Source organism: Poecilia formosa, unplaced genomic scaffold, assembly GCF_000485575.1.
Source record: "Poecilia formosa unplaced genomic scaffold, Poecilia_formosa-5.1.2 Scaffold379, whole genome shotgun sequence".
In the NCBI taxonomy this organism is placed as follows: Eukaryota; Metazoa; Chordata; class Actinopteri; order Cyprinodontiformes; family Poeciliidae; genus Poecilia; species Poecilia formosa.
In genome coordinates, this window is record NW_006800318.1 from 216,440 (window position 1) to 242,134 (window position 25,695).

General features: G+C 37.5%; 1 protein-coding gene across 1 annotated transcript in view; it reads left to right on the forward strand.

Annotated features, from left to right (window-relative positions):
- LOC103154286 (uncharacterized) overlaps positions 1 to 25,468 on the forward strand; it is a 43,882-nt gene extending 18,414 nt beyond the window's left edge. Inside the window, exons 2-5 of the mRNA XM_016662573.1 lie at positions 4,663 to 4,811; positions 4,941 to 5,012; positions 17,707 to 17,853; positions 22,125 to 25,468. Coding sequence (XP_016518059.1) covers positions 4,663 to 4,811; positions 4,941 to 5,012; positions 17,707 to 17,853; positions 22,125 to 22,449 — 693 coding nt within the window. The 3' untranslated portion in view covers positions 22,450 to 25,468. The remainder of the gene's footprint in view (positions 1 to 4,662; positions 4,812 to 4,940; positions 5,013 to 17,706; positions 17,854 to 22,124) is intronic.
- The last annotated feature ends 227 nt before the right edge of the window (positions 25,469 to 25,695 follow it).

Genomic DNA, 25,695 nt, shown 5'->3' on the forward strand with positions numbered 1-25,695 from the left:
GGTCTGTAGTCATGTGGTTATTAAAAGGTTTTCCTCAGTCTGAGAGGTGCAGCGGGGACCGATGGAGCAGAAACAGTTTCTTCAGTTCAGTTTGCTTCAGTAACCGAACTGCTTCCTCAACAAAATGACTTTGGACAGATTTTATCCACATCAGCTTATTCCAGTGGACTGAAATGTTTTACTTATTCGTCAAAACTGACAAAATTTCCTCTGTTAAAGGAAAAGAAAAAAATTAAGGAAACCGACTTGAGAAATTCAAATAGGACATTTTTAAACATCTTAAATACTTTTTCCATCTCCTTCCATGGAGTCGGATTTTCTGGTAATCTTTTTTCTTGTTGCTTTTTTCTGTTTTCTGTTTAGTCCTAGCAAAGTTATGTCTCTTAGCATGTCTGCCTTAGATCATGAAATTAATTTAATTAACTTGCATGTAAGCCATGACAGCATATTAGGTGCTGTGTGGCTCTAAGTGTGACTAAAGCAGAACATGTTAAAGCGAAGAAGAATCAGACCTAAAAATCTGGAAATGTACTAGAAACATTCAACCAAAATCTTAAGAAGCATCATCTCATCATTTGTTAATGTTTTGAATAAACCATAAGTCTGAGTGAAGTGGCTGTATAATCAATCAATAAATCAAATTTTATTTGTATAGCACATTTCAGCAGCAAGGCATTTCAAGGTGCTTTACATAATTAAAAAAAACAAAATAAAAACAGCATGTGACATTCAATAAACAGTAAGAAAGAGAAAGATTTTTTTGAAAAAAAAAAAAAGATAAAAATATACTTTTGTTACAGTATTTAGCGCCTGTCGTCGCCGGACTCCGCCGTCTGTTTAACACAGGTATTATCCAGGTATTATACAGGTATTATCCAGGCCCCGTCGCCTAACAGGACAAGGTCTCCAACCTTGCAGCACGAGGCTCCGTCCACCTGTCACGTGAATTTTTGCGCTAGGACTTCGCCGTCCTACACGGATTTTTGTGCACCTTTCTTACCTGTTAGAGTCTGGAGTTTACAGGGTTTTTCTGTGCGCGCAATGACCCTCAATCACTCGCCACTTTTACATAAATAGATAAAAAGTAAAGACAGAAACATTAAAAACATCGAAGACATTAAAACCCACACTCTTACCCTAATTTAGCCATAAGCAACTCTAAACAGGTGGGTTTTAAGTTGAGATTTAAAGGCTCTCAGTGTTTCAGCTGTTTTACAGTTTTCTGGAAGTTTGTTCCAAATCTGTGGTACATAGAAGCTGAATGCTGCTTCTCCTTGTTTGGTTCTGGTTCTGGGGATGCTGTCAAGATCCGTGTTTTTGTGTGTTTATTTTTGACTTTTTCCTGTGTAGTCCTGTTCCTGTGAGTCTCAGTCCTGTCCTCCCCATTGATTGCTCCCCATGTGTGTCTCATTTCCCCTGATTACCCGTGTGTATTTAAACCCACCTGTGTCTGTGTTCGTTGTCGGATCCTTGTCGTAGTCAGTGTCGTTTGTCTTACGTCTTGTGTTCGCTCCAGTAGAACTGTTAAGTCCTGGATAGCGTTAGCTCTCGTTTCCAGTCCTTTGTGTCAGTTGCTACCGGTATTTGGCTGTGTGCCTGTCTCTCTGCCGTGCTGCCTGTTTTTGGACTGATCGAGCATCATCTTTATTAAAACCATCATATTCGTACATCCTGGGTCCGCCTGCGTCATCTCCTCACCACCTCAACCACACCTCATGACAGATGCAGAGCAGAACCAGAAGATCTGAGGGGTCTAGACGGTTGGTACAGCGATAACAGATCTTTAATGTATTGTGGTGCTAAACCTTTCAGTGATTTATAAACTAATAGTATTTTAAAGTCTATTCTCTGGGCTACAGTGAGTCAGTGTAGGGACTTTAAAACTGGTGTTATGTGCTCCATCTTCCTGGTTTTAGTCAGAACGCGAGCAGCAGCGTTCTGGATCAGCTGCAGCTGTTTGATTGATTTATTAGTCAGACCTGTGAAGACGCTGTTGCAGTAATCAATACGGTTAAAGATAAACGCATGGATGATTTTCTCTAGATCTCGCTGGGACATCAGTCCTCTAATCCTGGAGATGTTCTTCAGGTGATAGAAGGCCGACTTTGTGACTGTCTTAATGTGGCTCTGAAGGTTCAGGTCAGAGGTCATCACTACTCCCAGGTTTCGGGCTGATCGCTGGTTTTCAGTTGTAATAACTGAAGCTGTGCATTGATTCTAGTTCGCTCCTCTTTAGGTCCAAAGATAATAACTTCAGTTTGTTTCTGTTCAGCTGGAGAAAGTTTTGGTACATCCACACATTTATCTGTTCTAAGCATCTATTCAGTGATTGGATGGGTTCAGAGTCACCTGGTGACATCGTGATGTAGAGCTGGGTATCATCCACGTAGTTTTGATAGCTGATCTTATTTCCTGTTATAATCTGAGCCAGTGGGAGCATATAAATATTGAATAAGAGGGGGTCCTAGGATTGAACCTTGGGGTACCCCACATGTGACCTTTGACCTCTCTGATGAGAAGTTTCCGATTGAAACAAACAAATCCCTGTTCTTTATGTAAGATTCAAACCAGTTGAGCACTGGACCGGAGAGTCCGACCCAACTCTCCAGTCGATTCAGTAAAATGTCATGGTCAACAGTGTCGAAAGCTGCACTGAGGTCCAACAGAACCAGCACTGTGGTTCTCCCACAGTCTGTATTTATATGGATATTATTGAACACTTTGACTAGGCCAGTCTCCATGCTGTGGTGAGCACGAAAACCAGACTGGAAGGAGTCAAAGTGATTCATTATTGTTAGGAAGTTATTTAATTGTTTAAAAACTGCTTTTTCAATAATTTTGCTGATGAATGGGAGGTCAGAGGTCATCCTGTAATTCTGCAGTAGTGATTTGTCTAGATTGTTCTTTTTTATCAGTGGTTTGATAACTGCTGTTTTCAAAGCCTGGAGGAAAACACCTGAGGAGAGCGATGAGTTACTATTTGGATCAGATCATTAGCAACAACAGGCAGGACTTTCTTAAAGAAATGTGTGGGTAGGACATCCAGATAGCAGGAAATGGAGCTTAATTGACTTATAATTTCCTCTAGGGTTTTATAATTTAATAGTTGAAATTGGGTCATTTTTCCTGCATTTGTTTTGTTTGGGCACAGCATTGTGTAACCAGGATAATTTTTCTATATTAGATGTAGTTTAGTTATTTTATTTTCTATTTTGTTAAATCTAATTTTATTTTGTTTTATTTAAAGAACTAATTTAAAAATCCTCCTTTGTTTTACTTTTTCGACACTAACCGGGCGAGAGCAGGGTTGTTCTCGCGAGGGTTTAACGTCATGTGACAGCTGCACGTCAGTCCTAAATTGACAGCCACTGCTTNGAACTTCTCAGTTTGTTTAAAATCTGAGCTGAGCCTTCGTGATCAGGGATCTGAACAGCAGACTGCAGTGAAAGCCGCAAATGCCACATAAAAGTTACCACAGGAAAAACTACAATTCTTCTGTGGAGACAGTTGTTGCTAAGGCTACGACTTAGCAATGACTAAAATAATTCTTTTCTTTTGTTCAGTCCTTCATTTTACTAATTAAACGTGACTGCTATCAAACTTCTATGTGTTTACAACCTTAAGGCGCAGACGAAGAACGTACATGGCACACTTCGGCGGTCTGATGACAGAAGTAATAAAGAATTGAGCTGTTTATGGATAAGTTTATTCAACAGTGGAAGCCAACAGGATCATCACTAGACTGTAACAAGACAAAAGAAGCTGATAAACTATTAGCAATGGCTGTTTGTGGAGCTTTGACTGAAGTCTGCTTGGATGTGAAGTCAGAACCAAGAGTGGTTCTTTTAGACACAAACTGCTTTCATAGTTTCAGAATCATGATTTTCAGTCATTGTTTACGTCGTCTGTCTTCTTCTGGGGCAGAATTATTATGATTTATGATGCATGTTGGATAAAATACGACATGACCGTTCAAACTGAAGACGCTTTGAATAAAAATCAGATGTCCGATTTAGTTCGAATCAGATTTTTTTGGGGTGGAAAGATCAGATTTGTCCGTTCAGACTGTCGAGGAAAAATTAGCCGCTTGCAGCTGTAGACCCATTCAGGTCAGAAACATCTCATCTAAGTGAAAAATACATCTGTAAAATCCATCGTCTTCCACCTATTCTAAGTAAGTTGGTAAAATAACGGGTCCAAAAAGTAAAAACAATCCTCCCTCTTCCCATTAACCTTCTGTCCAGCTCTGTTCCCAGCTCAGAGGAGATACACAGCAGCTGCTTTATGAGACACTTCATCACTTCTCTCAGAACGGGAAACACAAAATACAGTTTGTACAGACAGATCAAAAAGTTTAGTTGTAACACTCAGGTTGTTTGGGTCAGATTTTTCCTGGTTCATGCAGTAAGATTTTAAAATTGTTCTTGTCGGCACATGTTGGGGACATTGCCAGCAATTAGCATCAATTAAAAGCTGCAGTCGGCCTGAAGACCGTCAAGTTTAAAAATATTCAGTTTTTTAACACTTCAGATCAGCTCCCACCTCTGTTGGATGCTAGATGGGAAGAAAACAGTGGCCCTTTTAATACCCGAACATGTCTTATTCAGTGAAGTAGAGATTATCATTTAATATGTTAAGCTGAAGTCTGGGTGTTATTTCCAGAGAGCAGTGAACGCAGCACAGCTGGTGCGTTCAGGTGTCTCCACCATCTGCGAGATTCAGACCAAAATAATAAAACGGCACTACATTAACCCAGAAGTTTACTCCCCTCCAACCTCGCCACACGGCTGGGCTGTCACCACGGCAACAGAGTAAATATAGAGGGCAGAGATCTCGCATCGGCTATGGCGCTCCGTCGCCATAGCGACCGATAATGTGGAGACAAGGAGAGAGAGGGAGGGCGAGTCACGCTTCATTCAGGAATCCTTTAATCTCCCCAGAGGGAGAAAGGAAACCTCTGAGGCTCCGCCCACTGCTTACATCATCATCATCATCATCATCATCATCGCCAGGTTAACCTCAGGGATTAAACTGTTTATCCTCAACCAATCACACAGGAAGGCAAACAAAAACACAAACAACCGCTATTCCATGAATGAATGCAGAATTATTATAAAGAGTGAAAAAGTAATCGGCAGGAAAACTCTTCAATGCGCTGTTTTGACTTTTACTGTTATTTTCACATTTTAAAGAAAAGTTAGGGAAAAAAAATGGCCTAAATTACGTATGTGTTTTTGAAAAGTTGCTCAGATTTACTGTATAAGGAATAAAGTGAATTATTTTTTGTTTTTTATCAGTAACAAATTATTTGTACATTTTGGATCATTATCCTGCTGAAAACTGCAGCGATGTTCAGTTTTCCACAGAATTTCTGATGCTGACCACTCCGATGAGGTTCTCAGGCTTTTTGGAAGAGAAACAATCCCACAGCATCACAGATTCTCCCCCGTACTTAGCAATGTGCTGTCAGGTGTTTAACTTATTCTGGGGTCCAGCTAACAGGACCCCAGAACTCCTCAGTTGATTCCCAGTAACCGGATCGCTCCTAGAGATGTTTAGTATTAAAATAAACTCTCCTTGTTTCACATCAGGATGTGAGGAATAAGAAACTCCACAAGTCTGATAAAAAAAAATCAGAATTTTTTTACTTGAATAACGTTTAAAATCACATCAGGAATTAACGTTGGAGTCAGGATAATCCATCTCTTGTTACCATGGTGATGTATCATTGCCTTCATTTATTTGAATCGTCAGTTTGCTGTCAGGTTTACTTTATTTTAAAGTGTAACGTTTTAAAATTAAATTATATTAAACATTAATTTAGGGCTTTAGCTGCTCAACCGCTCATGGCCTGTCAGCTAACGCTCTCATTCTCCGGTTGCCTAGCAACAACCTGCTGAGTAACTGGCGCAGCAGCGGTTTAAGGTTTCACCACTGTGCCTCATAACTGCTTCAAAATTAAAAATGTGAAGTGAAAACTGTAGATAAAACGGAAAAGGCCACGCCTCCAATTTGGCTGTATTTTAGACATTTAAAACAAAAAACTAATCAATACTTATTGATACGGACTGATATGAAGCGATTATATTGTGATGCGTTTTTCAACATTATCGCCCAGCCTTGTATTAACTTAGTAATTATGTTGCAGCCTGTTTGATGTGGGTCATTAGCAGTTAACCAGCTGCGGGTCCAGTAATACAGCTAATGAGTGATCAGACTGAACACTAGAAGTTGTAATATTAATTGTAGAGAAATGAAAGCATGAAATTTGAGTCCTTCAGCATCAGAAGTGACTGTAAACTCAGTGAACTACAGCTCTGCTGTCTGTGCAGCTGTTACTGTATTTGTGACTTCTAGCTGCTAGAGCTGACTGACAGCAAATAAACAGAAAATAAAGAACATTTCATTTACCTTTAACTCCTCCTGAGCTCTGTGACCTTTCACCAGCAGACACGCAGGCAGCATTAATTGCAGACTCGTCTGAAATGGACTTTGTGGATGTAAACCAGCTGACTGAGAGCCAGATGAAGAGAGTTTTTCTCCCAGTTAATTGGTGTTGTGTCTATAGGGGGCGGTTAGTTAATGGAGCCGCCCGCAGACTAAATGACTGACATGACATTAAGATCTTCGTCAGCTCACAGTCTGTGTATGTGAAGCAAAGATGTTCAAGAAACAAACCCAGGAGATGGATCACTACACATCCTTAACATGAACTAGTTCTTAAAACTCAGTTCAGTTTGGTTAATGATTCATGTTCATAGTTCACCATCTAAACCTTTTGAATTGAGTTCACATCTTCACTTTCAACATTTAATTCCCCAAACTGCTTTTCTCATTCATGTTTTTAATGATTTTTTTCAACATATTTGACAAAAAAGTGCTATTGTAGACACATTGTAAATACAGTCACCTTTAACCTTTGAGATTTGTTTCTTTTTTCTCTTTCAACTGGAGTTGAAAAGCTCAAAATAAAACTCAAAGTCTGATGTTGCATTCCAGTTGTAGTCAGAACTGGGGGATTCTGATTTCCCAGTTGGAAAAATAAACTGGAACGCCATACAAAGTTGGATTTCCAAGTCCCACTACCAAAGTTATGACTTGAAAGACCAACTTCCTGTTTCAACATGGCCGCTCCTCGCATCAACACGATACAGTGGAAACATGTTTAGCGCCTGTTACAGTAACCTGAACAAACTGAAAGTTGTTTTTGCTTATGGAAAGTAAAACTTAAAATGATGTTTGTAAGAGTTATTGCAGACAATGTTTTCTGGACGCCACCATGTTTGAAATTCTGACATCAAACCCAGCTCTGAGTTCCCATTTCCCAATGAGTTAGCAACTCATTTCAACAATGTTATGACCACAAAATTAAAATAAATTCAGGTCACCTCCACATATTTTTGTCTGTGAGGTTGTTAAGCCACCATGATGTTTGTTTTTAATGAAATCTTGATCCTGCATCAGCTAATAAAATCACTCATTCTGTTGTTACGGTAACTTACCTGCAGGTTGGTTGGAGAAAATGGTTCAGTGCTGCAGCTTTTCTGTGCATCATTTCCCTCCCATAACTCAAAATGAAAAACAGTAAAGTCTGACTTCACACTTTGTGAATCTGCTGATCAGAGTGCTCTAATTTACATGGTAATGCATCAACACACACTCAGGTTTGATGGTTTTGTCACATTTTAATTAGAGCTGCAGGTCTGCATGGTTATCTGATGAAAAACGGCACTTCATCATTTTCTATTTAAGAGGAGCTGGATGTACGCTGAGCTCAGAGTGCTTTCGTTTTTAAAAAAGGATTCATTAAACCTGACTCTGAGCCTTAAAGTGAGACGACCCTGCCCTTCAGTGGAGCCATAATAACGTCCTCATGAGGTCCAAACCTTCAGGAACAACTCACATCATTTTTATTATCCTTCTAGACTTTTCCTGTTCTTATTTCTACAGATCATTTCTGTTGGAACAAAAATGAAATGAACTCCTGACCTCAATAAAGGAAAGATGGCTCAGGGTGTGTGTGTGTGTGTGTGTGTGTGTGTGTGTGTGTGTGTGTGTGCGCGCGTGTGCGTGTTTATATGGATGTGATCAGAACATTTGCTGCCCTCGGAGCAGTGAAGATGAATCCAGGTTTCCTTTCAGGTTGAAAAATATTTAAAGGGGACATTCTATATTTTTATATTTTCGTTTTGGTTTCTACTGCTTCTAGAAACCGTCCAAGCATACAAAAAAAAAAAAAAAAAACATCCAGTCGGTTTCTGGCGATAAGTTAATCATTTTTGGTGTCTGGAAAATTAGCTGTTTCAAATACTTCCAATTGTTAAGTCACACTGTGCCATTACCTGGCAACCCCAGCAGAGTTCCCCAGCAAATATGAGTTCTCTCATATTTGGTCAGTTGGTTTTACCGCTGTATGCCCTGCACAATGGCTGCTGGAAAAGACAAATTTGTTGATGTTGACGTACCATCCAGAAACCACTTCCTACATTCTAATTGGTTGTGCAGGAGGCACTACTAATGCTTTTTAAATATGCACGGTTGTATAATTGCTCATCTGTTTGCAGCTATTTTCACCTGCTAGTATAAACGTTGGTTGGGGGGCGTGGCCAGCAACAGCTTATTTGGGTTTAAAGTGGCAGGAGGCCAAAATAGACAGAACTGAGCTGACTAAATGTCATCATCTAAATATGATTTTAATATAATGAACATGTTTTTTATCACCTTATGCTAACCTGCTCAAGGAAGTATAATAGGTCACCTTTACCAGCAGGTGATTAAAGGAAATAGATCGCCTTCCCTGTGTTGGGAGGTCATTAGCTGATTAGCCTGGTTGGAGTTCAGAACATTCCTCTGTTTGATCATAAAACATAACTTTCATCAAAGCCCGACTCTTTGCACTGCAGCCTCTGTTACCCCCGAACATAGCAGCATTTATACACGTTTGTTCTGACAGTGTTGGTTTCCCAGAATGCTTTTCACTTGTTCTGAAAGGTACTACATCCTTCCCTGAAAGTCTTTCTATCCAACTAAAGCTGCTTTGGCTCCACCAGTGATCTGTAAAACCTCCACACAGATGTTGGCTGTGATGAGGATTACTCCACATGATTTCAGAGCTCATTTCTCAGAGATTTTGTTTGTAGCACGTAGCTCCTGCTGCAGCTGTCCCTCCAGTGGTTCAAACTTGATTTTCTTCCTTCTCAATGGAAATCCAAAGGTGTATTAGCAGGACGGTTAGAAACCTGCTGCTTTTAGCTAAATGTTTAAACTAAATGTTTTTCCATTTTCCTTTCAAGCAGCTCCACTGTTACCCTTTTTTTAGACACGTAAATAGACAGCCTACGGACATTTAAGTTGTCTAATCCACTTTAATAAACTCCAGTCTGTTTAAAGTTTGGTTCGTTTGGTGAGGTGTGAATCTGTAATTGGTCTAAACAAAGCGAACCCTGTCCGTCTACAAACCTCGGTCTCGATTCAGTTGAAATGGACTTTTCCAAAATAAGAAATCGACTCCAGCACAAGGCATTCTGGGTAAATAAAACTAGAACAAATACAATGTTACCTTTAGCAGGAGAAATGGCTCGTTGTCTTTTACAAAAGACAAAAGCGAAATCCTACAACAGCTAAAATCTGACGCCGCTCCATTTTTGTTTACATTTTGTGAAGACGTAAGTTGCGTTCAGTGTCGTCTTCAGACATTTTTATGCCATTTCCTTCAGTGGTTCTTGGTGCAGCGCCTCCACAGGCGAGGAGGGGAACAGGTTTGTTAAAGGGTTTGGTTGGTTTGAAAGAGAACCACAGCTTCAAATTATTTGGTTAAATTCAGGTGTGAATTTCACTCAGCAAGACAATTTTACAAAGTCCAGAAGAAAACCCAGTTTTACAGGCAGAACATGTGATTTTAGCTGAAACAAAGTGACAGACAGGATCACATTTTTATGGAAACTAAAATGACAACATTAACGCAGTAAAATTTTACATAACTCCTGCCGTTTTGTTTACTAAATCTATTTAGATTTCACATTTTTATTTAAACAAACCCAGAGTATGTCTGAAGCGGTGATAGCAAAGTAGAGGATGATAATTTAGCTTCCAGAATCCTTGTGTGATAATTAGGAATCGTTGAGATGTTGATCAGATCAATCCTGGTTGATTTATTGAGCCTGCAGACGGAAGCAGCTGCAGACCTCTGGCCTTGTTCCAGCGAATCGGATGGATTAGAGACTAACCTCCTTCAGTTTCTGTCATCTAAAGAGCAAATGTGACCAGTTCTGGGCCTAAAATCCTTCATGTGGCGTCTCAATAATGAGACGGCGACACGAACATGATGTGACAGAAAAGAGACGGAGGAAGGAAGAGAGGAGATGGGGCAGGTGGGCGGCCTCGTTCAGCCAATTACTGTGCCAGTAATTTCCTCGTTTATGACTTAATTATGTTATAAATGTAAATGATGAGATTTGTGGGTAACAAGAGGACAACACTGCGCACACACACGCACACACACACACACAAATTGACATTAATTCGTATTCAGAGTCTCAAGTCTCCAGCATTCTTGTAATGTGGCTGATAATTTATCAAACTGATTATATCAGGAACAAGATTGTTTCCTTGAGAGCTCATTTTCTTTCAATTAAATTACATAATAATATTTGCTAATTTAAGGCACTTTTTCAGTTATTCTCCTTAAATAATTTATTAATAATCCTAAAATAATGTCAAGCTACTTTATTATTTACCTCATAGCTTTATATTCCTACAAGTGTGTTTTTCTTGTTACAAACTCTGTTAAAGTTTAATTACATTTCTAAAGTTTTCAGAAAATAATATTATCAAAATATTATGGCCAAAAGTTTGGATGTTGTTTTTTGATCTTTCAAATATGGATTTATTTAGTAAAAATAGATTCTATAAAAGCAAAAAACAAAACTAAACAGTTTTTATTGTATTTTTTGCTCTGACAGAAATTCAATAAAGAAACTACTTACAGAAACATTGCAGCTGGAGAAACGGTTTCCTGGATCATCCAGAACTTTATGCTGAGAGTTTCATCTGCAGTGAGGAAATCCAATTCAAGCTAATTCAATAAAAGTTTTTGTCCCAGAGGGGAAATTTAAAGGCAGAAAATAAAAATAATCAAATCCAGGAGGGGGTCAATTTATGAAGTTTCTTCAGCTGTTTGTTCCTGCACATAGATTACACATTTGGTCAGTTTACTTGTTTAAAAACTCAACTTAGGAACTTATTCATCTTTGGGTCGGGTTGGTGCATCCTGGGTCTGGAATCCTTAAAATCCATTTAATTTCATTTAGGTTTTACTGTAGTTACAACCCAACTACAAGTTCTGTATGAAGTCCTTGAAAGTGCTTGATATTCAAACTGCAGAGTTTAGTAATATAATTCAATCTAACGTTTGATTAAAAGGCTAATTTTGGAAGACATTACTTACAGTTGAAACCAGATATTTAATAAAAAATACACATTATTTTCTCTCTCTGAAGTTAAATCAGACTAATCTTTTCTTATTTTGTCAGCTGGAATTACCAAAATTATTTGTATTTGCTAAATTCCAGAAAACTCAACAAAAATATTTTATATTTAAGAACTTATTTTGACTAAAAGATGTCCTTTATCTTAACACAATATGTTTGGATTCTTTTCATGTATTGAATATTTATTATTCTTAATGCCTCAGTGACTCACTTTGGCAATCCAGTATCTTTAATTGGAATAAAGATTTGATATATTTTATACATTAAACAAAGTTATTGAAATTGGGGGGATTTTTTTTGTTAAATCCCCCAATGTGAGAAACATTTGAAAACATAAAAATGTCACAAAAATATTAACAACAGTTATAAATATATAAAATAATGAGTTAAAACATGTATTTTTAGTTGATTTGTCTTGTTTTTATCTCCTAACTGTGCAGCTGGAACAGTTTAAAAACTTACTTTGAAAATGCTTGAAAAGTTCTTGAATTTTTCTGAGGGAAAAGTGAACAAATCCTGATTTTTCTTGCGCCTCTAATTTACGCCGTACTTGATTTGTTGCCTGATTAGGGATTTTTTGGATGATTTGTGTATCTCACCTTCAGACGTAGCTCGTGATTTAATCAGGCTGTCTTTAATTAGACGATGTTTGTGTCAGAGTGAGGATTTAACGTCTCTACCTTCATGAAGTTATCATGATGCAGCAGAAATGCTCAGAGCTTTTCTGCTGAGTCATGGCTGTCTGTCAGACAGGTAGACGTGGCTTCGTGTTAATCCGTTTAGACGAGTCAGACAGAAAGCCTCACAGATCCTGATTATCTGTTTAAATTCATTACAGAAACAAACGCTGTGCTTCCATAACATCAGCACTTTCTGCTCTGCTGTCAGATTACAGAAAAAACACAAAATCTCATCAAACATGGCTCGTCTTCAGTCATTAACTTCTTGGTGGCTTTACAAACCCATTTATGTTGTTTTCAAATGTTTTGTGGTTAATTTCTGTTGTGGCTGGTTCGTAAATTCATTTTTATTATTATTTTATCTTTATTAATTGATATTTTTCCATTTTATTAAATGTTGTATCTATGCAGTCAGCTGGTTTGTAAATTCAATTAATATTTTTTATGTTTATTTATGTTTTGCTGTCATTTTGCATGCTGGTGTATGATCATGTTTTGATCACGTTTTGGTTCCTTTTGTTGTCGTTTTGAATTGATTCAGGCTCATTTCTGTCTCTGTTCATGTTTTGCTTCTCAGCCTCTCGTGTTTTGGCCTCATATCCGGTTTGGAGGCTGGAAGGAGAACTTTGTGTTTTCTTTCTGTCTCTGTAATTTCAGTCCAATCATGAAATCGCGGAGCTTCTCTCCTTGGCTGATCTGATCAGCCTGATGGGACGTGATGGATGCTGCTGTGCTCACAGTTAATTGTTTTCAGTGTCTGCTGTCATATTAATGTTTCATCATTTTAATTTAAGACCATTTGGACCAGAACAGAAATGGCCAGAGGACAGAAATGTTGTCAAAAATGATCTTTGGAAAGTTAATTTCATACTGGACTGGTTTAATATCAGACAGAGAGAATAAAAAATGAGATATTTACTCCTGTATTGGCATAAAAGTCTTGATGAAAATGAAGACTTTTTCTTTTTAATCAGGATAGAATTATTACTGACATTTTTTTTGCAATTGAAAAAGTTTAAACTGACACAAAGTATCGTCATTTTATAATAACCGAGTTTCTATAATAAGTAGAATCACGTTTATCCAGACTTTGTTGCATATAAATCAGCTTTTATTAGAGGACGGATCGATTCAAAATATTGATAGTATTGATATGAAGTTGTTATCAGTATTTTATAACATCAGGGTAATTATATTTATTAGCCCTTTTAGCCTTACATTATTCTCCAATATGGCGACAGCAGAAGTTGCAAAAGAAATGTCAGTCAGTTGCTCAAACAAGAATAATTGATCACAATTTTTGAGTATTTATTACCGAATTGATTTGTACATAATCGCAATTCAGACTTTTTAATTCTGGACCTACAAATTAACCAAAGTGTGAAAAAATGAAAACTAATAAAAACTAAACAATATTGAATTAATAATGACTAATGAAAATTTGTAAACACACTGTAAAAATGAATTAAAACTAACAAAAGTCACATCGAGATAACGCTAAACTATAATTAAAAATTCAACCTAATAAAACTGCAGTAAAAAGTTGATATTCCTGTTGTGTGTGAATGCACCCTAACTGAACCCTTAAATTAAAGAGGATTTTTGTTTTAATGCTTCATTGTGGAAACTGAAACTCTGATTTAATGACACACCTGAGTTTAGCTTTATCTAAATAAACTCTGGTTCTGCTTTTCAAACACTTCAGACGGTTGAAATCCATTCACCTTTCCTGTTGCTGTGACTGAAATAAGACAAGGCTCTGCCAGCTGGGAACATGTGGAGATAAACTGATGGCAGACAAATCTCTTTAAAAGTGACGACCTGACTGCGGCTTCGCAGCGTTAAGCGTGTCAGTCGCTCCGTTTCTTCCTCTCGCTGCTTCTCTCCGCTTCAGGTAATTGTCGCCTCACAAACGCCGCGGCCGTCCGTCCTCGGTCGGCCAATGGCGCGCACCTCGCCCCGTGACGTCAGCGGCGGGCCACCCTGCCGGATGATTGCGGTTGCCATGCCAACGGGCCGAGGCTACAATCGCAGACGAGCGCGCTCCTTCCTGCAATAAGCGGCCTAAATGAGATCGATGTGGAGTGTGTGTGCCGTCACGACGAGGAGAGCGGCTGCAGATTCACACTCCCTTCAGGATGTAGTGGCAGCGTGAAAACAGCAGCTCATTTACATTCCTCTCTGAGGCGCCGCCATCACTTCAGGGGCTTCATATTCAGAGCATTGATACGTTCAAAGACAATGTGGAGTTTAATAAACCTAAAGCTGAACGAGTGTTGCCACTTAACCTTATTCTCTTGCAGGAAGAGTTTAATATTTTACAGACAAATTCAAGTTTCTGCAGCCCTTTATCTATTAAAATGAATAGGTGGTTCTGTTTGAAGTCCGTCTTTCTGCAGAGAGAAACCGCATTTACCAGTGGGAAACATTTACAGAGGCAGTTTTATGTGTTTTCCAGGTATATAAAGACATTTTCTAACATAATCAAGTATATAGATGCTGTGTAGATCAAATATGACCCAAAAGAAATTTTAATTTGTAATTTAACACTTTGAAATTGGGTCTCTGTCTCTTTAAGAAGCTCCTGCTCTTCCTGAAACTCCACCTTCAGGAAGTCAATCAATCAATCAAATTTTATTTGTATAGCACATTTCAGCAGCAAGGCATTTCAAAGTGCTTCACATAATTAAAATAAAAACAGCATGTGACATTGAATAAACAGTGAGAAAGAGATTTTGAAAAAAAAGATTAAAAAAAGATAAAAACATTAAAACCCGTGCCCCTTTTAGGACTTCAGTTAAACATCGTTTAACTGGGACTCTAACCCTCTGGGACTTTAGTCAAAACGCCGTTTGACAAGGACTCTAACCTCTCGGAAATTCACTTACGTTTCTGTCGTAATCGTGTTAGTTGAAACGCCGTCAACTGGGACTCTAAACCCCATAGGACTTTAGTTAAACATTGTTTAACTGGGATGTTTTCCGGGGAGGCTTTACATCATTAAAATGTAAATAGTGAGAAAGAGAAATAAAAAGAAATTAATAAATAGATAAAAAGTAAAGATAAAAACATTGAAAACATCAAAGACATCAAAACCCACACTCTAACCCTAATTTAGCCATAAGCAACTCTAAACAGGTGAGTTTTAAGTTGAGATTTAAAGGCACCCAATGTTTCAGCTGTTTTACAGTTTTCTGGAAGTTTGTTCCAAATCTGTGGTGCATAGAAACTGAATGATGCTTCTCCTCGTTTGGTTCTGGTTCTGGGGATGCAGAGCTGACCAGAACCAGAAGATCTGAGGGGTCTAGACGGTTGGTACAGCAATAACAGATCTTTAAGGTATTGTGGTGCTGAACTACTCAGTGATTTATAAACAAACAACAGTATTTTAAAGTCTATTCTTTGAGCTACAGGGAGCCAGTGTAGGGACTTTAAAACTGGTGTTATGTTCTCTATCTTCATGGTTTTAGTGAGAACAGCAGCAGCAGCTTCTGGATCAGCTGCAGCTGTTTGATTGATTTATTAGTCAGACCTGTGAAGATGCTGTTGCAGTAATCAATACGGCTAAAGATAAACGCATGGATGAGTTTCTCTAGATCTCGCTGAGACATCAGTCCTCTAATCCTGGAGATGTTCTTCAGGTGATAGAAGGCCGACTTTGTGACTGTCTTAATGTGGCTCTGAAGGTTCAGGTCAGAGTCCATCACTACTCCCAGGTTTCGGGCCTGATTGCTGGTTTTTAGTTGTAATAACTGAAGCTGTGCAGTCATCTGAAGTCATCTCAACATGGCTCCTCTATTAACCCTTTAACATTTTTGCCAGCGTTGAAGTAAGATGTAGCTCTTAATGAGCTGAGCTGGCCCACCAGGTGTTTGCTGATTTCTGCTGGCTAGTCTGAAGGAGCTGAGTGGGGGAGCGGTGCTCTATGAGGAAACTTGGAAAAGCCATAAGTGGCTCTTTGGACCTTTCACAATAGAATAACTTTGGCTAAAAATTAAAAACAACCAACTAATGTTGATACATTTCCATATAACAAATGCAGGTTTTAAAACAATTAGATTTGCATTGAATTTTTACAAAGAATGACAAGAAAAGTACTAGAATATGTTTTCAGATCTGTTTTTAGCTTGAAATCTGTCCATTTAAATTTAAACAAATTTTAACAAATTAAATTAATTTTTTTTACATTATTCTTTATTCTACAGAAAAAAATTCACCCTCTTTTTGCTCAAATTTATCTTTATTTTAAATCCTAAAAATAATAATAAAATGATGAATCTTTAAAAATAAATTTCTAGTAGTAGATCTTTATCTAAATTATAAATAGTCAGAAGACATTTTTGGCTCTAAATGAGTTTTATTTGACTAGCCGGATAGTGAAAATGACTCTTTAAGTTATAAAGGTTGTAGACCTCTGGCCTAGTCAAAGTCCAAACCTCGACTGAACTGAAATGCTGAACTTGAATGAACTGAAGCAACAGAGTGACACCTGAGCTTTAAAATGACTAAACTGACCTTCTTCTGTGATTGAAACTCCCCGCCTTCCTCTTCCTCTCAACCAATTACTCCATCACCAGAGCAACTTCTGGTTCCTCCAACCAGGCAACAATCAGCCTCCTGCTATGAAACGTGCAGAAAATAAAGTTGTGTTCAGCGGCTCAAAGTAAAAGACAGCGACAGACACCTCTGAGCCAATCAGTGTTCAGCTTTTCAGCTTGTTTTTGACCCCATTACGGCGCCTCCTGCAGGGCAATCAGTGACACTCTTTAGGAGAGGTGTCAGATGAACAGTTCTGTATATATTCATTCATTTAAAGAGGCAGTATAATTTAAAATTGACTCTTTTTTCAGCTTTTAGCTTTATTATAATATGATGTAACCTGATTCCTTCATGCATGTTTGAGAAATCCTTTAATCTCCATGGCAACCATTCAACTGTGCAAATCGATAGGTGGAGCTAGCTCCGCCTTCAAGACGCAGCTCAAGCACTGCCTCTTTTCCGTAATTTTAACCATTTCTCATTTTCTGCAAATAAATACAAACTTTTTGCTTGGAAATTTGGAGACATGTTGTGGGTAGTTCACAGAATAAAAGAACAATGTTCATTTTACTCAAACATAAACCTATCGAATGTAAAACCAGAGAAACCGATCGTTTTAAGTGGTCTCTTGAATTTTTTCCACAGCTGCATCGCATTTTTATAACAACAGAAGGTAACATAGTTACTTGATTTTGCTACACTGCAAAAACACAAAATCTTACCAAGAAATTCTGCTCTACTTTTTAGTGCAAATATCTTAGTACACTTACAAAAAAACTTCTCAGCAAGAAGAACAAGCTTGTTTTAAGTCAATCATTCCTTAAAATTGCCAAAGAACTTCTAGTTCTATTGGTAGATTATTTTCACTTAAAACATTTTTCCCATGTTATAAGTGAAATAACCAAATGCTGGATTTTGCGTTTTTGCAGTGTATAAAGTGGCACTATAACATTTATTTAAGATGTAATTGATCTCATTTAGTGTTTTATTATTAAAAGGTTACGTCTGTGTCCCCAGTGCTCCTACGTCCCCCCCTGTGAGAGGGACAACCAGAAGAACAAAGACAACGTTCTGCTGTGGGAGGATTACTTCACCAAAGAGGTCAGCAGCCAGTCCTTCACCTGCTTCTTCAACCAGCAGAGGAGGTGAGACACAAACACACACTCGTCCGTCTCCAGGTGCGAGACGGACAAATTGGAAGCAGGAGGACGTGTGAGGGTGTGAAAGCTGACAGATCAATCTCACCTCAGGAGATTACAGACGGCCGGCCGGCTTTGAGGAGCTGCTGTGTCTGATAGAAGATTGTCCACTTCCTAAATGACTGGCTGGGATTTGTGACCCTGCTGAAAAAAAAAAAAACATTTTCTGGTTATTACATCTCAACGCCAGAGTTGGGTTGTAACTAGTTACATTTACTTGAGTAACTTTTTAGACAAAATGTACTTTTAGGAGAATTTTTACTTTTATTTTAGTAACTTTATTTTGTTAGGACTTTTGCCAGATTAACCGCATCATAAATTAAAACAAATAATTTCCATTTGCATGATTTATTGTTTTTTTCTCTTTCTACTAAAAACAGATGATAAAAGTTTTCAGTCTGGTGTTTTGGTCTCAACTAGAGCATTTTTTAAGAACAGCTTTGTTTACATTTGTTTTTCTTTTATTTATTTTGGATATTTAAAATGTCTGCCAGTTCCAGTGTTACATATTCACTAGCATTTAACATGTATTAATCTCTGAGAATGTGTTCTTGCATTATATTACTCAAAAATTGTCTCAAAACATCAATATTATCGTTTATTGCGATAACGTCTGGGACAATTTATCGTCCAGAAAAATGGGCTATCATGACAGGCCTGTTGCTACACTTAGTAGTTATGGAGACGATGATGCAAGGAAGGATTTTACATAAAATCAAGAAAATTATGAGCATCAGCGTCTTGAAAAACAGAGTCTGCACCAAAACTCTTTATTAATAAACTTTCACATTTCACCATAACCACGAAATTCTGTGTATTTCTTCATCATGTTTTGTTTTAATTTTTTACTAATAATTGTGTAGCATGCATTTGTTTCTATGCCTCTCTATTCAGAAACTCCTAAACAAAATCTAGGGATATGATTGTTTTTCTAACAAAACCTTTTTAAGCGTGCGGTGCAACCACAAACTGATGAGACAAGAAAAACTGAGGAGCTTGTTGTGTGTGTCAGCTTTATCCTCCTATTATTCAGCCTCTGCTTACCTGTGACCTCAGCTGCTTTTATTTTTATCTCTGCAGCAGGGTGAGGACTCTCTGCTTCATAAATGAGGGCCCAGCGGGAGCTTGTTGATGCTGCACATCGGCTTTTCGGTCATTTAGACGGAAAACTAGAGCACTGCATGCCGTTTTATTTAAAGATTTGAAAAAAACCACACCTGGGCTTTGGGTTTATGTGTTTCTGGAAGGAATGTTTAAATATAACAGCAGCTAAATCGTCACAACGACTGATTTTTCTGAACCAGTTCTTTGCTGTTTTAAAGAGTGTTTAATTTAAAGAGTCCCCAGACGACTAGTTGAGTTTGAGACTTTGGACTCGAGTCGCATTTCAGGCTCAAAAATAAAATTTCAGACTTGACTTGGACTCGTGGTCAGAGACTCGAGTCCCAGTTTTTATCAGATTAATGAAGAGTGACAGGAAGGCGATGTCTGAGCTAAAAACCTTTACTGCGAAACAGTGAGCTGGATTACTAGCCAGTGATGTTGGTGGATTATTATGGGATGTTAGCGACTCATAGCAATCTGTTCCTGTTAGCGTTAGCTTCAAGACTGCATGAATGTCTCTCCAACAGAATGACTGTGGATCATTTCACAACAAATTAAACGTAACCTACCAACTGCTAAGCTATCTGCTAAATTACAGGGACACTTCCTGCTGGAAATATCAAAATAAAAGCACTACCCGCTTCTCTTATTTAGACGTTTAATACTCATTTACTTCCTCCACTTTGTCACTTTCTTTGTGTTGCTATTTATACCTTAAATTTGAACATCTTTGCTATTTAGAAGTCTGAAGAAATAATTCCCCAATATTGTAAAGATTTCTCCAACTCAGAAGAAGAAAACGATCCAAATCTGATTTAATCCAGCGATGAAGTTGTTAATTTAATCACTATAAATGCTAAAAGTTTAAATTCATCATTAACAGCTTTTGATTTCTTTCTAGTATTTTTCTATTTCTAATTGGTAAATCTGATCAATTTTCATATTAATATAAATCAGGCTTTAGCAGATTTTTGGATCATTAATTAAATGTGAAATGATTAAAAGATAATTGATCATAAAAAAAATTATAATAAATATTGATATTAGTGTAATAGTTGCTTCTATGTTGGTTACAGGAACTAAAATGTTGCTGCAGCTGGAAAGTTGGACATTCATGGACTTTTTTTTTCTCAGCGCAGGAAGAAGTTTAAACTTTTTTTTAAATTATTTTTTGCAGGGATTAAAATCTCTTCGATAGTTCTGAAGAAAAACGAAATCCAGTCACTGTGAAATGAGAACGTTATTAATATTTCTGACCTTTTCTCAGAAGCACGGCTCATTACCCCGGTAACCAATCAAGGTGCGGCATGCTGCTGCATTACATGCCTCCATTATATAAATTAGCTATACCTCGGCTCATTAGAGTTTTTTCACTACAATGTCTCTGATTGGACCTCTGGGGCTTAATAACACGGGACCAAAGGTTCTTTTTATTTCTGAAAAAAGATGCTTAATGGAACTGGAGTCCAGAAATATTGAAATTTACCTGAGAGATTCTTCAGTTCAAGTAGGAAACCTGTGTTGGGGCTACAGCTGCATCTTGGCTCTAGAACCAGTTTAATTTTCCACAGCCATCTGCTACTTTGCACATAAAATCCCAATAAAATGCATTGAAGTTTTCCCTGTAACAAAGCAAAGTGGTACCGGTGTCAGTGGGTGGGAATACTTTTATGAGGCGCTGTAGGGTTTTACACAAAGCACCAAAATGGCTCCCATCGCAGTGATGCAGCTCGATGAATCAATGAACGAATGCTGTGAAAGCATTTGTGTCTGTATTTCTAAATGCTGCCAGGCCTTCAATTAATTTCACCACATGGTGTTTATAATTTAAAACGGTTGGTGCAAAACTTCTGATCGAATGTCAAAACTGCCATTCAGGATTACAGATATCTGTAAAAATTAAAATCAACCAAACTGGTGGTTTTAAGTAGTTTTTTTCTTATATATATGAACACCAGAGCAATAGAGGCTCAGATCTACCACACCAGACAAGACCCAAGGTGTAGGTTGTGCAAAGAGGCCTCTGAGACAGTCCAGCACATAACAGCAGGGTGCAAGATGCTGGCATCTCAGTCCAGAAATGTGCAGTTCTAGGCACAGCCAAGATACTGCGCAGAACCCTCAGGCTCCCAGGCCTCTGGTAGAGGACCCGAGCTCAGAAGATGAGCTCCTCACCCGCGGAGGGCGAGAAGGGAATTTTTATTATATATATATACATATATAGATATATATATAAAACCACTTGTAGAACTGGAAATGCTTTAGTTGAAAACCAAAACAAACTGTTTGTGTCTTTATTGTGTTTATCTGAAGCAAAAATCTTTAAGAGTTTTTTCATAATTGTTTTATTTTCAATTGCTTTGCTTCCACATCAACATGCTGCATGGTTTCCAATCATCCTTAAAAAGTTTTTAAGAGTCTAAGGTATCTAAAAATAAGGCATTAAGGTGTCTTAAATTCATTAAAACAAATTTTAAATGTTAAAGTGTTAATCACTGGTCTGAAATTTTGTCATTTCCTCCTCAATAGTTTTTCATTCTTGTATATATATTCCAGTATATCAGAATAAAGTTACTAACTCATTAATCCTCCAATTGATTTCTGTTTATTTCTGATTTTCCAGGTCTGACGACGCTTTGTGGCAGCGATCTATTTTATTTTCAATTTCTTTGCTTCCAAATCAAAATGATGCAGGGCGTCCTTAAAAGGTCTTACACTAATCTATCTAAAATTTGGGCCTTAAAATGTCTTAGATTCAGTTAAAAATGTAAGTGGGCCTTAAATACGTTAATTGCAAATCTTAAATTTTGTAATTTCTTCTTCAATTGTTTTCTACTCATGCATTGTGTCCTGTTTTTAATTTTCAATATCTTTGCTTTCAAATTAACATGCTGCGTGGTTTCTGCACATCCTTAAACAGTCTTACACATATCTAAAATTAAGGCCTTCAAATGTCTGAAATTGATTTTTACAAAAGTAAGTCGGCCTTAAATACGTTAATTGCGAATCTTAAATTTTGTCATTTGTTCCTCAATAGCCTTCTGTTGTTATAAATATTCATATATTTGATAATAAATCCTCAAGTTGATTTCTGTTTATCTCTGGTTTTGCAGGCCTGACGACGTGCTGTGGCAGCGTTCCCATGACACCAGCGTCCTGCTGCACTGCGTCCTCTGGCCAATGGTGTCTCTCCTTCTGGGCACGCTCATTGTGCTGCTGACGGTTTGCGCCCGCTCCCTGGCCGTCAGAGCCGAGGCGCTGCAGAAGAGAAAATGCTCCTACGAGGTTTGCCAGGACTTGTCCATCACCACCTCTGATCGCCGCGGCAACAAACCCGGGGACCTCCTGGCAACGAACTCTGACCCCGAGCTGTCGTCGCCATCAAGGACCCTGCCTCTGTTTGAGGTACCAGTGAGGCGACGGGATCGGGAACATTAAGCCAGAGAGGAAACTTGGTTTCTCAACTGGAGCCGCTGATGGGCGACTGGACGCCACGGAGAAGCGACAGCCGCAGTGAAGGGCTGCTGTGATCTTCATCAGGAGGAAGATGAGGGTAAATCCACTCTGGTTCACCTGAAACACTCTAGCAGATCTTCTCATTCAGCCTGATCAGCAGGAGCTGAATCCACCTCAAACGGTCCCATAATTCATCCTAAATTAGAAAGGATGGAAGGAATTCATCCTTTCTAATTTAGGATGAATTTCCTATCAAAGCTTTTATTTCTCACATTTACACTGCAAAAACACAAAAAATTACCAAGTAACTTTGGTCTGGTTTCTAGTCCAAATATCTTAGCACACTTGAAAGAAGACAAACTAACTTAAAAGTTACACACCAAATTCCACTGCGCATCTATGTGTTACGGTTGTCATAGTCAAGCTAGCATAACTGAACTACTTCCCTTCCACTTGCTATTTTTCTGTAATTAAAACTGTTTCCTGACCTTGTTATCTAATTGTCAATTATTAAGATTTAGTGTGTTATTTTAATAAATTAACAGCTAAAATTAATGCTAGTTAGCAAGCAGCTTTTTGCCTCCAGCCAGGAGATGGTGTGGGAACTTGCGACGTCACGCTGGAAGGAGTCTGTAGTTTGCTAAGAAGTTACTTTTAAGTTAGTTTTGCTGTATTTCAAGTGCACTGAGATATTTATGCTACAAACTAGACCAAAAATACTTGGTAAGATTTTGTGTTTTTGCAGTATATTACATTTTTCTTTGTTAAAAGCAAAGAGTTTCTATATTTACTCATTATTTTTTGGGCAGGGTAATTAAAGCAGGTGTGATCATTTAAATAAAGAAAAAAAAAACTCTCCTTTATGTATTTGCTGAGCTTTCACTTTGCACTTCCAGTAATCCCCAAGAGAGCTCATTATAAAACAAGAAAGTGCTTCTTCTAGTCTGATCCGGTAGAATATGCAAAACAACAGTAAATCCACTAATCACAACCAAAGCAGATCTCCAGCGCAGATTAATGTTTTCCTTCATTGTTTATCAGCAGCGACGCTTTTCTTACATTATTCCACTTCAGAAATCACAAAGAACTTTAGATATTTAATCTTGATTAATCTTACTATTGTTCTTGATAAAACTGAGTCTTAATTTTTGTTGGACTTTTCAGAAAGATGTATTGATAAAATTAGACTTAATCTTTATTTTATAATCAGTTTTATCGTGTAAAATGCATTATTTGTCTATAAGATTTGAAAAGAGACCAAAAATCTCTCAAGCTTCGTTTCCATTGACCACTTAACTACGCCATTTACATTTGAAAATAAATGTGCTTAATGGAAGCGTGGCAAGAATGTTTTTGCTTTTTATTGTAGCTTTTGTGTAAAAATGCATTTTCCTTCTGAATCCCAGCAGCCAAAATGTTTCATGATCGCCTCTGGAGGAATTACATGTGAATATTATTGGATGTTTGGTTCCTGATCATCATCCATTCCTCTGTATTAGTTATATTTCACGACTCGCCTAAAACTTCCCTCCATTTTATATTTTTTTATAAAAACTGAAAACGGCTCGATGAATTAAAGCCCTAACTGTAAAAGTTCTGAGAACATAAACGACCGATGGAAGATTAGCTTTGATCTATAATTAGATGGTTTTTAATTAACTGAAGCTGATTTTCCTTTGATAATATTCATCTCAATCATAATTGAGATGAATATTATCTCAATTGATAATCTCCAAGATTCAAATAAATTATTTTTTTATCCAAATGTTCATAAATGGATCTGTGAATACTGTTCACAATTAGGTTACATCAATTTATAAATATCAGTCAGATCAAAGTTTATAAATCTAAATCCTGTTAGATCCAATCAGATTTCATAAATACTGATCCAAACAGAAAACTGAATTTTCTTACCAGTTCTGGTTTAAAACTGGAAAACCATCAGCTGCATTGGTTCACTAACGCCTCATTTCCTCTGAGCGGTTCTTAATGCAAACCTCCTTCATAAAAAAGTCAAACCATCCTTTTAACATCAGTTGTTTGTTTTTTTTTCCGTTTCATAAAGTTGTAATTCAAAGGAAACTGCTCGTTTTTAAAATGTTGTCAGGTTTCCAGACGGAGCGGGTCTGAATGTAGCTTCATGAAAACACTTAGTGCCTCCTCTTCCTCTGTGACTCGGTGCCATGGTGTCTTCCTATCGCTTTTACTTCCCTTTTTGTTCTAATTGTAATTTCATTTCCACATTTCCTGTTTTCTAATATCTATGTGTGTTTGTTCCTTAGTCAGCCTGGAAGCTGATGTGATTAAAAAAATGTTTATTTTAGGAGAGTTGATTATTAGTTTATAGATTATCAGTTTTTATCTTCCATTATGTCAGCAGAAATACACTTAAATTGTTTGGTTGTGTCTCAGTCATTACATTTGAGTTATTTTGTTCAAACTTAAACATTTAATAGTTGCAATGAACCACTAATATATTTCTATAGAATGCCCTGACATTTTACTATTTTGGTAGTTAAATCAGTGAGTTTAATTCATTTTTTCGTTATCTATAAATAATGTTTGTTAATTTGTAAATTTTTCTCTTTGTTCATCTAAAGAAAATGTAGCTTCACTGTAGCATTGAACTTTCAAAGCTTTCGTCATGTTTCCACCTGGGATTAATGAAGCTAGATTTACTATTTAAAGCCATATGCTGAGCTGTAAACTGCTGTAGCAACAAAACACAACAAATCTTTGTATTTATTCAGATTTTAACTGTTTCTCTGTTGAAATGTTGACTTTATTTTTCCTGTGAAGTCAGTAGCTGATGGTTGAGATGAAATAAAGTGTTTGTGTCGTTATAATGAGCGAGAAGCTTCAGATCTTTGTGTCGTCCCGTCTGAACCTCAGCTCTGTACCATGTGACCCAGGTAGCCGCTTCGCTTTGTGTTTCACTGATGAACATGATGACTGCTGTGCCTGATAGATAACTTTAAATAAAAACTAACTTTATCTGAAACAGTGTCACTCTACTTTATTCTTCTAGTCTGTTTCATTTTGTTTCCCACAGAGACGGAGCAGCAAACCAAATTCAGAAATCAAATTCTCAAATCTCTGAGATTAAAGTCAAAATTTCTGAGTTATTTTTAGCAAACTTTCAACTTTCAAATTGTGAAATTTGTAATTTTTTTCTTGAAAAATTCTGAGATTTAACATTTTTGAATTTTTTCAAGTAACTTTCAACTT